The 13,225-nt window shown below is 55.8% G+C and overlaps 1 protein-coding gene across 6 annotated transcripts in view; it reads left to right on the top strand.

Moving 5' to 3' along the window:
• The window catches only part of PDE4A (phosphodiesterase 4A), a 42,736-nt gene extending 30,262 nt beyond the window's left edge, over nt 1–12,474 (top strand). For 4 of the 6 annotated variants that reach the window (XM_021705048.1, XM_021705046.1, XM_021705047.1 and 1 more), the window contains 11 exons: nt 722–771; nt 941–1,053; nt 4,606–4,699; nt 6,114–6,337; nt 7,505–7,603; nt 7,705–7,869; nt 8,098–8,197; nt 8,295–8,449; nt 8,665–8,787; nt 9,179–9,361; nt 11,695–12,474. In XM_021705048.1, coding sequence (XP_021560723.1) covers nt 722–771; nt 941–1,053; nt 4,606–4,699; nt 6,114–6,337; nt 7,505–7,603; nt 7,705–7,869; nt 8,098–8,197; nt 8,295–8,449; nt 8,665–8,787; nt 9,179–9,361; nt 11,695–12,384 — 1,996 coding nt within the window. In that variant the 3' untranslated portion in view covers nt 12,385–12,474. Of the gene's footprint in view, nt 1–721; nt 772–940; nt 1,054–3,018; nt 3,085–4,605; nt 4,700–6,113; nt 6,338–7,504; nt 7,604–7,704; nt 7,870–8,097; nt 8,198–8,294; nt 8,450–8,664; nt 8,788–9,178; nt 9,362–11,694 lie in introns of those variants that run through there. The other 2 variants (XM_021705050.1, XM_021705049.1) reach the window with 2 other exon arrangements.
• The last annotated feature ends 751 nt before the right edge of the window (nt 12,475–13,225 follow it).

Genomic DNA, 13,225 nt, shown 5'->3' with positions numbered 1-13,225 from the left:
GCGCTCATGATCACAAGGCTAAGCACACCTGGGTTCAACTCTTAGTTCCACTGTGTGACCTCAGGCAGGAACTTGACCTCTCCAAGCCTCTGTTCAGGCAACAGCTCCCTCTGAGCCAGTAAACCATTGCAGTTTGAATGCCTAAGACAGAAACTTAAAAATAAAGACCAAGGGGTCCAGACACATGGTGGTGAAGCCAAGGGTAGCCAGTTACCCCAGGCTTGGGGCCACTCCAGGCCCCGATGCCAACTTTCCGGGCAAATAGCATCTTGTGGTATCTTTGCTCCCCCTCTATAAAATGGGAATTTAATAGCGCCTCCATTAGATGCTGCTGTGAGGAGTCTGGAAGATGATACATAGAAAAGTGTGAGAACATTGTGCAGCACATAGTAAGTGCTCACTAAATAGCAGTAGTTATTACGTGGGGGCAGGGGCGTGGCTGAGATCTGCTGCTCCCTCCAGGAGTTGGGAGAGATGCTCAAGGAAGCAGGAACTTTGGAGACGAAGGACCTGTCCCTGCCTCTGGTCAGCCCTGTCACTTCCCTGAGCCCGTTTCCTCATCTGTAAAATGGGTCCTTATGGGGCTCTGTGAGAAGCTGCAGGCTGAGTACATGGGACACAGTGAGCGCTCAGAAAAAGGAAAATCGGCATTATTCATGGAGAGGGGGAGGCAGGAATCTGGGGGCGCACAGGCTGATGCTGGAGCCCCATTTCTTTGCAGACGGTCCCCGTTGGGCGGCCCAACCCCCGTCTGCAAGGCCACGCTGTCAGGTAACAAAGCCCAGGGGGGTGGGAAAGCGCCCCTCTTGCTGCTGGGGGGAGTCCCCTCACTCGGAGTGGCTGTCTTAACTGTCCTTTCCCAGCACCCCTCTCACCTGATGGACCCCCATCATCACGGGCTGGGGCCTCTGAGTCACCACCTGTGCTGTCCCTTCTCTAGAAGAGACATGTCAGCAATTGGCCCGGGAGACACTGGAGGAGCTGGACTGGTGTCTCGAACAGCTGGAGACCATGCAGACCTACCGCTCCGTGAGCGAGATGGCTTCCCACAAGGTGAGCGGACCTGGAGCCAGCAGGGCGGGACCAGCCCCTGGGCGGGGCCTGAGGATGGGGGCCAACCGCTGGGTGGGACCTGTAGGCGGGGCCATCATTGGGGGCGGGGCTGGTTTCTGGATGGGGCCAACGAGGTGGGGCCATTCCCTAGGCCTGTGGGGTGGGGCTAACTGCTGGGTGGGGTCTGGGGTGGGGCTAGCCATGGGGCGGGGCCAACCTGTGGATGGGGCCTATGAGGTGGGAGTCCATCCGTAGGCGGAGCGGACCCCATAGGCTGCCTGTTCCTGTGGATTCTGACTTTTCCCAGGGGTGGGGGAGCTTGGTGTGTGTGGATGTGTATGGGTGTGGGTGTCTGTACATCTGTATGTAGACAACCGTCTCTCTTAAGGGGGGTTGTTCTATGCTAGAGTCTACAAGTGTATATGTGATTGTGGGTCTGTGTGGCTGTCAATTTGTTGGCTACACATTTGTAGCACAAGGTGAGGTGGGAGGGGATGTTTTAAGAGGGCGCATCAGGAAGTCAGGAGGAGTGGTGTGCAGATGTGTACCTACGGAGGATGTATGGGTGTGCACAGGCGATTATACTGGGTTGTAAGTGTGTGGGCCTGTGCCAGAGGGGTATGTATGTTTACAAGTGTGAGTTGGTCTAGGAATGAATCTGAGTGTGTATCTCCATGTGTTTGAGACTCTGTGCGTGTGTTTGCTTACAGGGCTGCAGGGGAGGGTGCAAGGCTTCCATGTACAGCTGTGCAGATTGTGTACTGCACAACTCCAGAGGGCACCATTCAGAAAGCAGGCAATATGAATGATGTTTTCTGGAGTTGTGCAGCTTGGTGGTAGCCTTCGTGGGAGGATGCCTATCAGGAAATGAATGTGCAGGTGGAGGTGTCTGTGTTGGGGGGTGCCTACACAACCTGTGGGTGGAGGCTTGTCTGGGAACATTCGAGTCTGAGGGTGATTGTGTCTCTGAAGGTGTATTGAGCATCTGAGAATGTGACTGTTTCTAAATGTAGGTCTTCGGGTGTGTTTCTGCAATGGTGTGTGTGTGTATTTGTGGGTGTGAGTGTGAGCATTCCCTTGTGGATTCCTCAGGGTCTGTTTGTGCCCAAGGTCACAGGGGTATTTGTGTTTGTTTGAAAGTGTGTCTGTGGCTGTGTTGAGTGTGTGTTAAGTGTGCCAGTAAATCTGGGTGTTTGTCCCTAGGTGTGTGTCTCCATGTCTGGGTGTGAGTCTGTGTTCTTGGAAGGGGTGTGTCTGAAAGTGTTTAGATCCTGTATGCCCAACCAACTACCTGTAAATGTGTTGGACATCAGAGTTGTGACTGTGTGATGTGTGTTTGCGTGTGGGTTGGTGGGAAACGTGTGTCTCAGAGTGTTTGTGTGTCTGTGAATGTGTAGAGTGTCTGGGTGTGTGTCTTTGTCTCTGGGTATGTCCACGGGGGGAACGTGTCCTCTCAAGGGTGTGTGTGCCTCCCTGCCTATCCCTGGCAGCCCCACCTGGATCTTGGCTTAGGCCTGCGGGCTTGGATGCCCCTTTAACGCCCCCCCACCCCCGGCACCACCTGACGTCGCATGCAGCCTGCCAGTGCTGCAGGGAGCGCACACACGCACACACACGGGCGCGCATACGGAGCCCAGAGCCTCCGAAGCCACCTCCCGGGACCCTCGCCCTGCCCCCTCATGGGCAGGCGTCCCAGGCCGCCTCCAGCCGCTGCCGCGGGGGGGCCCATCAGGGCCAGGGGCTGGCAGACCATGTAACCAGGGCTGCTGTCGGGAGCGCGGAGGGGAGGGGAGCCCCCAGCCCTGCTGGGCCGGCCCAGGCCCCTCCGCGGCTCCCCCTTGCACTGCCCACCTGCCCAGAACCGCCCCCCCCCCCCACACACACACACACAGTGGCTGTTAGCCCCGGGACTCCCCAAGCCCAGCCTCTCTGTGCGGCAGCCCCGAGCGGGGCTAAGATTCCAAGATGCCCTTGGTGGATTTCTTCTGTGAGACCTGCTCCAAGCCGTGGCTGGTGGGCTGGTGGGACCAGGTAGGGGAACTCGGGGAGGAGGATGGGCAGGAGACTTGGCGCTGACCCTCCCACCTTGGAGCCTCCAGCCCCTGGTGTGGGCTGGTGTGTGCAGCTGTGCACGTGTGTGGCCTGGACATGGAACCTTGTGACTGTCTGTCTCTGTGTGGCCCAGGGCTGGGCGGGGAGAGCGGGTGGCTGGGGATGTGGGTCTCTTGCTGGGTGTGACTGTCAGCAGTCGCCTGTGTGTGTCTGCAGTGGTGTGGGGCTGTCTGACCATATGCTTATTTGCCTGGGTCATGATGTGGCCCTCTCTGAGATCATACGGCTCTGTTTGTGGTGGTGTGTGTTGGGACATGTTTGTGAGCCCAGAGCTGTGTGATTTTTCTGGGGCATGTGACCCCAAGTGTCAGTGACCGCCTTATTGTGTATGCCCCTTGATTTGTGTGTCTGTGGCCGTGTAGAACGGTGTGAGATGGTAGTCTGTGACTCTGTGTGTGGTTGTGTGACTTTGTGGGTCCATTTTGTGTGTGTATGTGTATCTTTCTGTGCAACTGGGGTCTCTGGCAGCAGTGGGAGAAGTAAGCGCCCCATCCTGGTGTGGGCTACATGAGCTCACCCTTCCTGTCAGGTGTCCCTCCTGCCTCTCTGGACAGAGTCTGCTCCTGGTTTGGGGGTGCTTTGGTGGAGCTTGGGGGCGGGGAACCAATGCCCTTTCTCCTCCATGCACAATGTCACGGCAGACGCTTGTGTGAAGTGGCGTGGGGGGACCAGGAGGGACCGCCAGGCCTGGTCCTGTGTATACTCCGTTCATCTGTGCATCTCTCCACCCCTCTGAGGTTGGGGGAGAGGGGGCTATGATGGGACCCCCCCCCTCCCCTGGGTGAACGAACAAGGTTTCCTCAGCTCACTATTCTCCCCTGCCCCTGCCAAACCTTCTCTTCACCCAGAACTTGCATTCTCTCCTGCAAAGGAGAGACTGTATTCTCTCCTTCCAAACTGCGTTTGGAGCTGGGGGCCAGGACGCCTTGGGAGTGGGGTCCATATCTGGGAAGACTTGGGCCAGGGTAGCTCTGGGAAGGCAAGGGTTAAGGGGCCTACAGCCTGCCCCCTTTTCCCCCAGCTCAGCAGCTGGTTGGAGGGGGAGTTGCTAAGGAGACTCCCATCACCATGGCGATGGGATTCTCCTGACACCCCATTGGCTCACTGTTAGGCAGGAGCCCCTCCCTTCCACAGGTGCCCCTCTGGCTCCTCCTTTTGGGCCGGAGGAGGAGGAAGCCTGGGGAGGGGTGCCCCCCTTCCTCAGGAAGGGAGGGGTATGCTGAGTCCTGACTTCCCAGCCCGGGGCCTCCATCCAGACCTGGGAGGAGAGGAAGGGCTGACCCCTCCCCTCTAGCAGCTTGCTGAGGGCTCTGTTGGCTGAGCAGAGAAGTAGGAGGGACTCGTGGGGTCTTCAGAAGTTTCTTGGGAGGGGCTGACCTCCCCCACCCTCTGATGCCCGGTCTCCCCATCATTCCTTCCTTCTTGCCTCCTTCACCTTAGTTCAAGAGGATGTTAAACCGTGAACTCACACACCTGTCAGAGATGAGCAGGTCAGGAAACCAGGTCTCTGAGTACATCTCTACCACATTCCTGGGTGAGTGAAGGGCAGCACTTTGTGGGGAGGCTGCACGCCTGGACTGGAGGGGGCTGCCCCAGACCGCAGGTCCTATTGCTGACATTTGCCCAAGGGACCCTGACTCCTAATTCCCCAAAGATCCAGGTTACCATGCTCAAGAGTTCCCATACTCTCGATGCCCCCAAACTCAGAGGGATGTCGACTTTATAGAACCTCCACATTAAAAAATCTCTCCAAACAGAAGAGCCCCTCCAAACTCAGTGGAACCACAATGGAACTCTCAAACTCAAGACCCCAAGAAACCCACAAACTCAAATAGAATTCTTAAACTTTAAATGCCTCCAGGCTGAAAGACCTCCTCGAATTCAGTAGAGTGTCCAAACTCGGATTCCCCCACACAAATTCAGGAGACCCCGCAAACCCTCAGTAGAGTTCTCAAACTTAAAAGAACCGCTGTCCTTAAGAGCCCAGAAGAGACCCCCAAACTTTAAAAAACCTCCAAGCTGAGATTCAGTAGAATCATCCAACTTGATATGACCCTCAAATTCAGCAGACTCCTCCAAATTTTCCATACCCAGTACAGTTATACAGAATACCTCAAATTCACTAGAATCCTCAAGCTCCTCGGGACCTCCAATTCGTCCTAATCTCTGAACCCAAGAGCCCAAGCTGAGGATAATTTCACCCTCTCAATTTATCACCAAAAGTTTCCAAATTCTGGAGAATGGCCCTGCACCGATCTCAAGAGAAGTTCAGAGTTTCAAATGCTCCCGCCATGGGGGTGTGGCCATGCAGAGTTCTGAGATCCAGCCAATGGGAGCACGGCATGCAAATAACCCCTATTAGGCCCTGTTATTGACTGGCAGGGCCCCAGGTCACAATGGGTGGCCCCGGGCTCGGCTTTGGAAGCCCTTGAAAGCTCAGGAAGAGGGCTCCTGGGGCTGGCCCCCAGGCGGCTGGTGTCAAAGGGGTGGGCTGGTGGGAGGGTTCATGGAGCCAGAGACTACCATTCCCTCCCGCCTCTCAGTGCTCTCCACCCCCACCAGCACTCTTAGTCACCATGGAGGTGTCTTCCCTGCCCAAGAAGTTTCCCTGCCTATACAGGGCAGGCAGCGGCTCTCTCTAGCATCCCCACCTCGCTTCCTGACTTCCCATGCCACCCCCCTGCCAAACCTGGGGATCAGACTGGGGCTACCCCATAGCTCCGGGCCAGCCCCAGGGTCCCCACTCCAACCCACCACTTCCCAGAAGAATTCCTACCTTCTTTCTGGTTTCCAGCCTATAATTAACCAAAAGCATGACACCCTGAAGGGGTCTGCCCTCCTGAGTGAGCCTTCCCAGGGCACGGTGGGGAGCAGGGGAGGGGGACTGAGGGCCAGATGAGGGCATCTCTGTGAGGTGCTAATGCTTGTCTCTCCTCCATCTTCTGCAGACAAGCAGAATGAAGTGGAGATTCCATCACCCACAATGAAGGATCGAGAAAAACAGTCAGCCCCACGGCAGAGACCCTCCCAGCAGCCCCCGCCCCCTGGGCCGCAATTCCAGCCCATGTCTCAGATCACAGGGGTGAAGAAGCTGATGCACAGCAGCAGCCTGAATGATTCCAGCATCCCCCGCTTTGGGGTGAAGACCGACCAAGAGGAGCTCCTGGCCCAAGTGAGTGGCAGCTCCGCAGGGGCTGGACTAGAGAGGGACAGGTGTCTCCTGGGGCCCAGACAGGGACTGGGCATTGGGTCAGTCTGAAATGAGGACTCAGGTATCCTGGGGTTATGAGACTCTCAGGAGAGGGGGAGTAAAGGAAGCAGGATAGGAAGGAGCTAAGCCAGGAGGTGGCGTCAGCTAGCATCGGGCCTCAGCCTGACCCATCATGGAGCTCTGGAGTGTGAACACCACCAGAGTTGAGCCCACCTTAAGGCAAGAGTGCTGGACTTTTGTACCCCTGCGTCAGTCATTGGCTGTGAGCTGCCCCCAGAGTGGACAGCATTACCTCCTCTGTGTAGATCCCGTAGGGGCAAGAGCAGTTTTCTGGAGAACAGTGTGGCATGAGTCTTGGTAGGCAACAGTCCCAGCAGGTGGGGGATGGGTGCACCCATCAGTGAAGGGGGTCTGGTCAGAACCCCCATAGCATCCACTACCGGCCAGACCTGGGTTCAGCCCCTGGCTCTTCCGTGACACCTAAAGCCAAGGGGCTCCCACGTGGGTTTGTACGGCGGATGCGGTGCATGTTTGTTGGCTTACTCAATTGCCATTTATTGTAACCTGCAAGCCGGCACTAGGCTGTGCCACCTTCAGTCACCCAGCATTTATTGAGCACCTACTGTGTGCTGGCACTGTTCAGGGTCCTGGAGAGACATGGAAAACTAGCCCCTGTTCCTTTCCCCCTGGCGCTGATGAGCAGTTTAGCTCAGAAGTTAAACTGTGCTTTGGGGTCAGTCTAGCTGAGTTAACATTATGGCTTGGCCACTTGGGAGATACAGGGTCTTGGGGAAGTCTCATCACTCCTCTGGGCTTTGGTTCTCAAACCAACCAAATGAGATCAAGCACTTAGTGTAATGCTTGGCAGATAATAATCACTCAGTACACAGTCGCTGTGGTTGCCCTGTTATCTTCCAGCTGGTAGGACACGCATGGTAAATTCCATGCTCCTGAGCATGCCACCCCCTGGGCGAGCAATAACGGTGCTACTTTCAGACCAGAGCTCTGAACTGCTAGGAAAGAGTCAGGAGGGGTGAAGATCAACCAAGAGGAACTTCTGACCCAAATGGGTAGGGGCTTGGCCCTGGTTCTTGTGGGCTCCTGACCTCTGGCCTCCAACCCTGCCAGGAACTAGAGAACCTGAACAAGTGGGGTCTGAACATCTTTTGCGTGTCAGAATACGCCGGAGGCCGTTCCCTCAGCTGCATCATGTACACGATATTTCAGGTAGGGTGGGCCGAGTGGTGCAGGGTGCGAGGGAGGGGGGCACCGTGGAGAGCGGAGAGCCAGCAGGAGTCACTGCCCCCCTCCTCGTACCTTACCCTCAGGAGCGGGACCTGCTGAAGAAGTTCCGCATCCCGGTGGACACCATGGTGACTTATATGCTGACCCTGGAGGACCACTACCACCCCGACGTGGCCTACCACAACAGCCTGCACGCGGCTGACGTGCTGCAGTCCACGCATGTGCTGTTGGCCACACCCGCGCTCGATGTGAGCCTGGCCCTCGCGGCTCTCACTGCCCGCCTCCCGTCTCCCGTTTGTGTCTGTGGCCTTGGGTCTCTGACCTCCATCCCTCTCTGATCCTGTTCCTCTTTCTGGTCCTTATCCCTCTCTCCTGACCCTCCTCTTTTGTGACACCCCCATCTCTCTCTTACCCCGTCTCTCAGAACCCCCATCTTTCTAACCCGTCTCTCTCCGACCCCCACTCTCTGCCCCTAGGCTGTGTTCACGGACCTGGAGATTCTTGCCGCCCTCTTCGCGGCTGCCATTCATGACGTGGACCATCCTGGGGTCTCCAACCAGTTCCTGATCAACACCAGTGAGTGGCCCCCCGCGGGGGCGGGGCCTGCCGGGTTGGGGGCGGGCCCGGATGGCCCCTGCGCTCCTCTGACCACCTGCCTGGGCCTGGGCCGCAGATTCGGAGCTGGCGCTCATGTACAACGACGAGTCCGTGCTGGAGAATCACCACCTGGCCGTGGGCTTCAAGCTGCTGCAGGAAGACAATTGCGACATCTTCCAGAACCTCAGCAAGCGCCAGCGGCAGAGCCTGCGCAAGATGGTCATCGACATGGTGGGCGGGGCCGGAGCGGGGACCCGACTGGAAAGGTCGCCTGTGAGGCGTGGGGAGCGGCAGGGTCTGAGTCCAGGACTGGAGGCCCCGGGAGAGGCGTCCCTTGTGGGGGCTGGGGACAGGTTGTGCTGAGCGAAAACTAGAGAGGCGCAGGTCGGGTCAGTACAACCCAGAACAGGGCTTCAGCGTCCCCTGTCATGCCCCCTCACCCACAGGTGCTGGCCACGGACATGTCCAAACACATGACCCTCCTGGCAGACCTGAAGACCATGGTGGAGACCAAGAAAGTGACCAGCTCGGGGGTCCTCCTGCTGGACAACTACTCCGACCGCATCCAGGTGCCTCCTCGCCCACCATATAGGGAGACTAGAGCCTCTCTCTTCCTCTCTCCCCTTTGGGTCTGGGTGGTTCCCCTCCCTCAGCCTCCAGCTCCCATGTTGTCCATCTTCCTGTCTCTTTTCTCTCTCCCTCCCATCTCTCCATCCCAACCCCCATCTCCTACCATCCCTCCTCATTTCCTCTTACTGCCTCCCTCAATACTGCCTTCTCTCCTCTCCCCCACCCATCTCTTTCTTTTCTCTCCCCCTCCCTTCCTCTCTCCTCTCCTCCCTCTCTCCATATCCCCACCACGCCTTCTCCTCGCTCTCCCCATAAAGGGGGAGGTAAGGAAGCATGAGGTCCCACACTGGGACAGGGGCATGGCCTCTGAAGGTGCCCCACCTCATGCAGGTCCTTCGGAACATGGTGCACTGTGCGGACCTCAGCAACCCCACCAAACCCCTGGAGCTGTACCGCCAGTGGACCGACCGCATCATGGCCGAGTTCTTCCAGCAGGGCGACCGGGAGCGGGAGCGGGGCATGGAGATCAGCCCCATGTGCGACAAGCACACGGCCTCGGTGGAGAAGTCTCAGGTACAGTTTTGTGGCTCCTGTGGAAGGCAGCAGGGTGGCCCTCCCCATCCCATGCTGGCTTGGAGCTCCGAGAGGCCCAGATGCTCCTGACCTGCCCCTCCACAAAGCCAAGTTATTCTGTGTTTGTTTTTTTTCCTTTTCTATGTTGATGGGAAATCTGCAACATTTTCTCTCCTACAGAACAGCCAAACTGGGCCTCTGGACTCACCATTTGTAGACCTGAGTCAAACAAGTTCTAACTCATTTGTAGCCACCAAACAGCATTAATAATGATACTTACCCGGCTCTTAGTTACAGACCTTACGTCGATAAGGCCTCTCAATTTCCCTGTAACCTGACCACCGATCTTGTCCTTGATTTTTGGTGGAGGATTCTCACCCTCCCCACTTCCAGTCTCCTCCCTGGTGAGACCTATTTTTCCCAGTTGACTGTGCATGCCTTTCCAGACCAGAGTTACCCAGCGCTGGCACTGTTGACATTTGGAGCCAATCATTCTCTATCGCGGGGGCCGTCCTGCGCTTTAGAGGATGTGGAGCGGCATCCCTGGCCTACACCCTCCCCTTCCAGTTAGAACCACCAAAAATATTTATAGACACTTCCAAATGTCCCCTGAGCATGCAGATCACCCCCATCCTCCCAACACCTGGGAAAACCAGTTTCATACATTTTATTATGGTTATGTTTACAGGCAACTTAAATAGTTCATGTGTTTTGCTTTTTTATTTTTTATTTTATTTATTTTATTATTTTTTAAAGATTTTATTTATTTATTTATTTGACAGAGAGAGAGACAGCGAGAGAGGAACACAAGCAGGGGGAGTGGGAGAGGGAGAAGCAGGCTTCCCGCGGAGCAGGGAGCCCGATCCCAGGACCCTGGGATCATGACCTGAGCCGAAGGCAGACTCTTAACGACTGAGCCACCCAGGCGCCCCATGGGTTTTGCTTTTTAAAAACATGAATTTTATCAACATATACGTATTTTTATACAGCTTGCTTTTTTCCCCAAACAGTGCCTTGGAGATCTGTCCAAGTTATTACACGTAGATTTAGTGCATCCCTTTTGACTGTTGTATAGTATTCTCACAGATTTAGATAGCTAATGGTTTCTGGGGAAACTAGCTAATGGTTTTTCTCCTGTGGCTGGACATTTAGGTGTTGAGGAATTACAAATTCACAGTGACTCAAAACAAGATAAACGTTCATTTGTGTTCCCTCTTATGTAAAAAAGCCTAGAGGAAGAATATCGCTCCCTTTGGCTTCATGAAATGGTCAGGCACCTAGGAGATTTCAATCATCAGAAGCTTGGGGCCTCTGTCCCCAGAGATGCCTCTCGTAGTCAGGGATGCTGTGGAAGCTCTAGCCATTCTGGCCACAAAGCAGGGAGGAGAGGTCTCTGCCAGTTGAGGCAGCACCCCTACTCCCGACTCCCACCCCAGCTCCAATCTTCCATCTACCTGTGGTCACATGGCCACCCTCTCTCTTTGCAAAGGAGGTTGGGAAATGTAGTTTTCAGCTGTGTAGGGGAAGCATTGCTTCCACCAAGAAAAATCAAGATTCTGTTAATAAGAAGGAGGGAAGAGGGACGCCTGGGTGGCTTAGTCGGTTAAGTGTCTGCCTTCAGCTCAAGTCATGATCCCAGGGTCCTGGGATCGAGTCCCATATCGGGCTCCGTGCCCAGCAGGGAGCCTGCTTCTCCCTCTGCCTGCCGCTCCCCCTGCTTGTGCTCTCTCTTGCTCTCTCGCTCTGAAAAATAAATAAAATATTTTTTAAAAAGCTTAAAAAAAATAAGGAGGGAAGATAATATCAAAGTGGGTTAGGCAATACCCTGCCATGGAGTTATTTCTAGTTTTTCTTTGTTGCCAAAAAAAAAAAAAAGTCATCATTAATATCTGTGGTGTACCACAATTTTTAAAAACTAATTCCCAATTGACAGATATATGGAGGTTTCTAGTATTTTTTTTTTAAGATTTTATTTATTTATTCATGAGAGACAGAGAGAGAGAGGCAGAGGGAGAAGCAGGCTCCCAAGGAGCAGAGAGCCCGATGCGGGGCTCGATCCCAGGACCCTGGGATCATGACCTGAGCCGAAGGCAGACGCTTAACCATCTGAGCCACCCAGGCGCCCTGAGGTTTCTAGTATTTGTTGGCATCTCGTATGTAAAGATTTTTTTTTTTCTTACCCGTGCAAGAGTTTTTCCAGGGTGGATCTGGAGAAGCAAGATTGCAAGGTTAACCGCTATCAGCCTCTTTTAAATTCTCCTGGATCGCACAGCATGGCAGGATGATCTGCACCAGCGGGCCACCAGTTTGTACCTTTCTCCCTTCTCTCCCAGGTGGGTTTCATCGACTATATTGTACACCCGCTGTGGGAGACGTGGGCTGACCTGGTCCACCCAGATGCGCAGGAGATCCTGGACACGTTGGAAGACAACCGGGACTGGTACTACAGTGCCATCCGGCAGAGCCCTTCACCACCGCCCGAGGAGGACCCCAGAGGGCCAGGCCACCCACCCCCACCGGATAAGTTCCAGTTTGAGCTGACGCTGGAGGAAGAGGAGGAGGAGGACGTGTCTACTTCCCCAGGTGCATTTGAAGCGCGGCACTTGTCCCTGGCTCAGGATCCATCCCCAGCTGAGGAACTATGGGAGGTGGATGGCCAGGCTATGGCCGCAGAGGTGAAGGTAAAGGAACCGCGCTTCACACAGCAAGGCGACTCAGCAGATAGTGTGGCTGCGGGCGAGGACGAGTCCATGTCCCCAGATGCATCCGTGGAAGCTGGGGGCCGCAGCAGACCCCTGGCCCTGTCTGCTGAGAGTCCCCCTCTGCCTGCCTTGAGGACCCTGCCCCCTCCAGAGGAAGCCCCGGGCCTCCTGGGCCTCCCCTCCATGGCGGCCGAGGTGGGGGCCCAAAAAGAGCATCAGGCTGCCAAGAGGGTGTGCAGCGCCTGCACAGGAACATCTGGCGAGGACCCTCCCCCACTCCCAGCTCCTGGTGGGTGGGGGTCAGCTGGAGGTCCTACTTGAGCCCTGGCTCCTCCACCCTGTTGCTCTCCCCGCCTCCCTCCACCACCATCACCCCCCGACCACCTCCTCCACTGCCTCAAAGACTCTTGGGCCTCCTGAGAAAAAAGAAAACAGAAAAGTGGGGTTTTTTCTCTTTTCTTTTTTTCCTCTTCCCCCCCACCCCCACCCACGGGGCCTCTTTTTGGAGGTGGGGGCTGGGGAACAAGGGGCGGAGGTCCCGGAAGGGATTTTATTTTTGGAATTTTAATTGTTACATTTTTAGAAAAAGAAAAAAAAAAAAAAAAAACCAGGATAAAACACAGCCACTGTAGACGCTCCTGTTCCGGACTAAACCCCTTGTGTCCCTCCCCAGCCGCCTCCCCCGCCCCAGGTCCCAGGCTCAGTCTTCCAGCCTCCTAGGGCTCCCCGCGTGGGCCCAAGCAGGCATCGCGCCTCCCTCCCTCCCTCCAGGCTTTTCCTCTGAATTTTGGAGGGTCTCTGGAACCTAACCAGGAATAGCCATTCTGGGCGGGGGCTCTGGGGGGCTGTCACCAGGGGAGGCCCCAGCTCCAGCCCCTCTCTGGCTCACTGCCCACCACCCCCACCCCCAGAAGTCTTCCGCCTCATTTTGCACAAACCTGGCAATACTAACTTGGGGGACAGGGACAGGGACGGGGACAGGGGAGCTGTGCGCTTTCAGATGTAGCAGAGGGAAGGTGTTGGAGGGACATTCACACCACTAACCTGGGGTCTGAGGTTCGAGGAGGGCCTGATCCCCCCTCCGCTTGCCATCCCCTTGCCCTTCCACTTTGGGTTCTGTTTGAATTTTCTCCATTTAGGGGGGAGATGGCTCTGAACCACA

Source organism: Neomonachus schauinslandi, chromosome 1 (genome assembly GCF_002201575.2).
Source record: "Neomonachus schauinslandi chromosome 1, ASM220157v2, whole genome shotgun sequence".
Lineage (NCBI taxonomy): Eukaryota > Metazoa > Chordata > Mammalia > Carnivora > Phocidae > Neomonachus > Neomonachus schauinslandi.
Note: the sequence above shows the minus strand (reverse complement) of the source record. Positions and strands in the feature narration are given on the sequence as shown.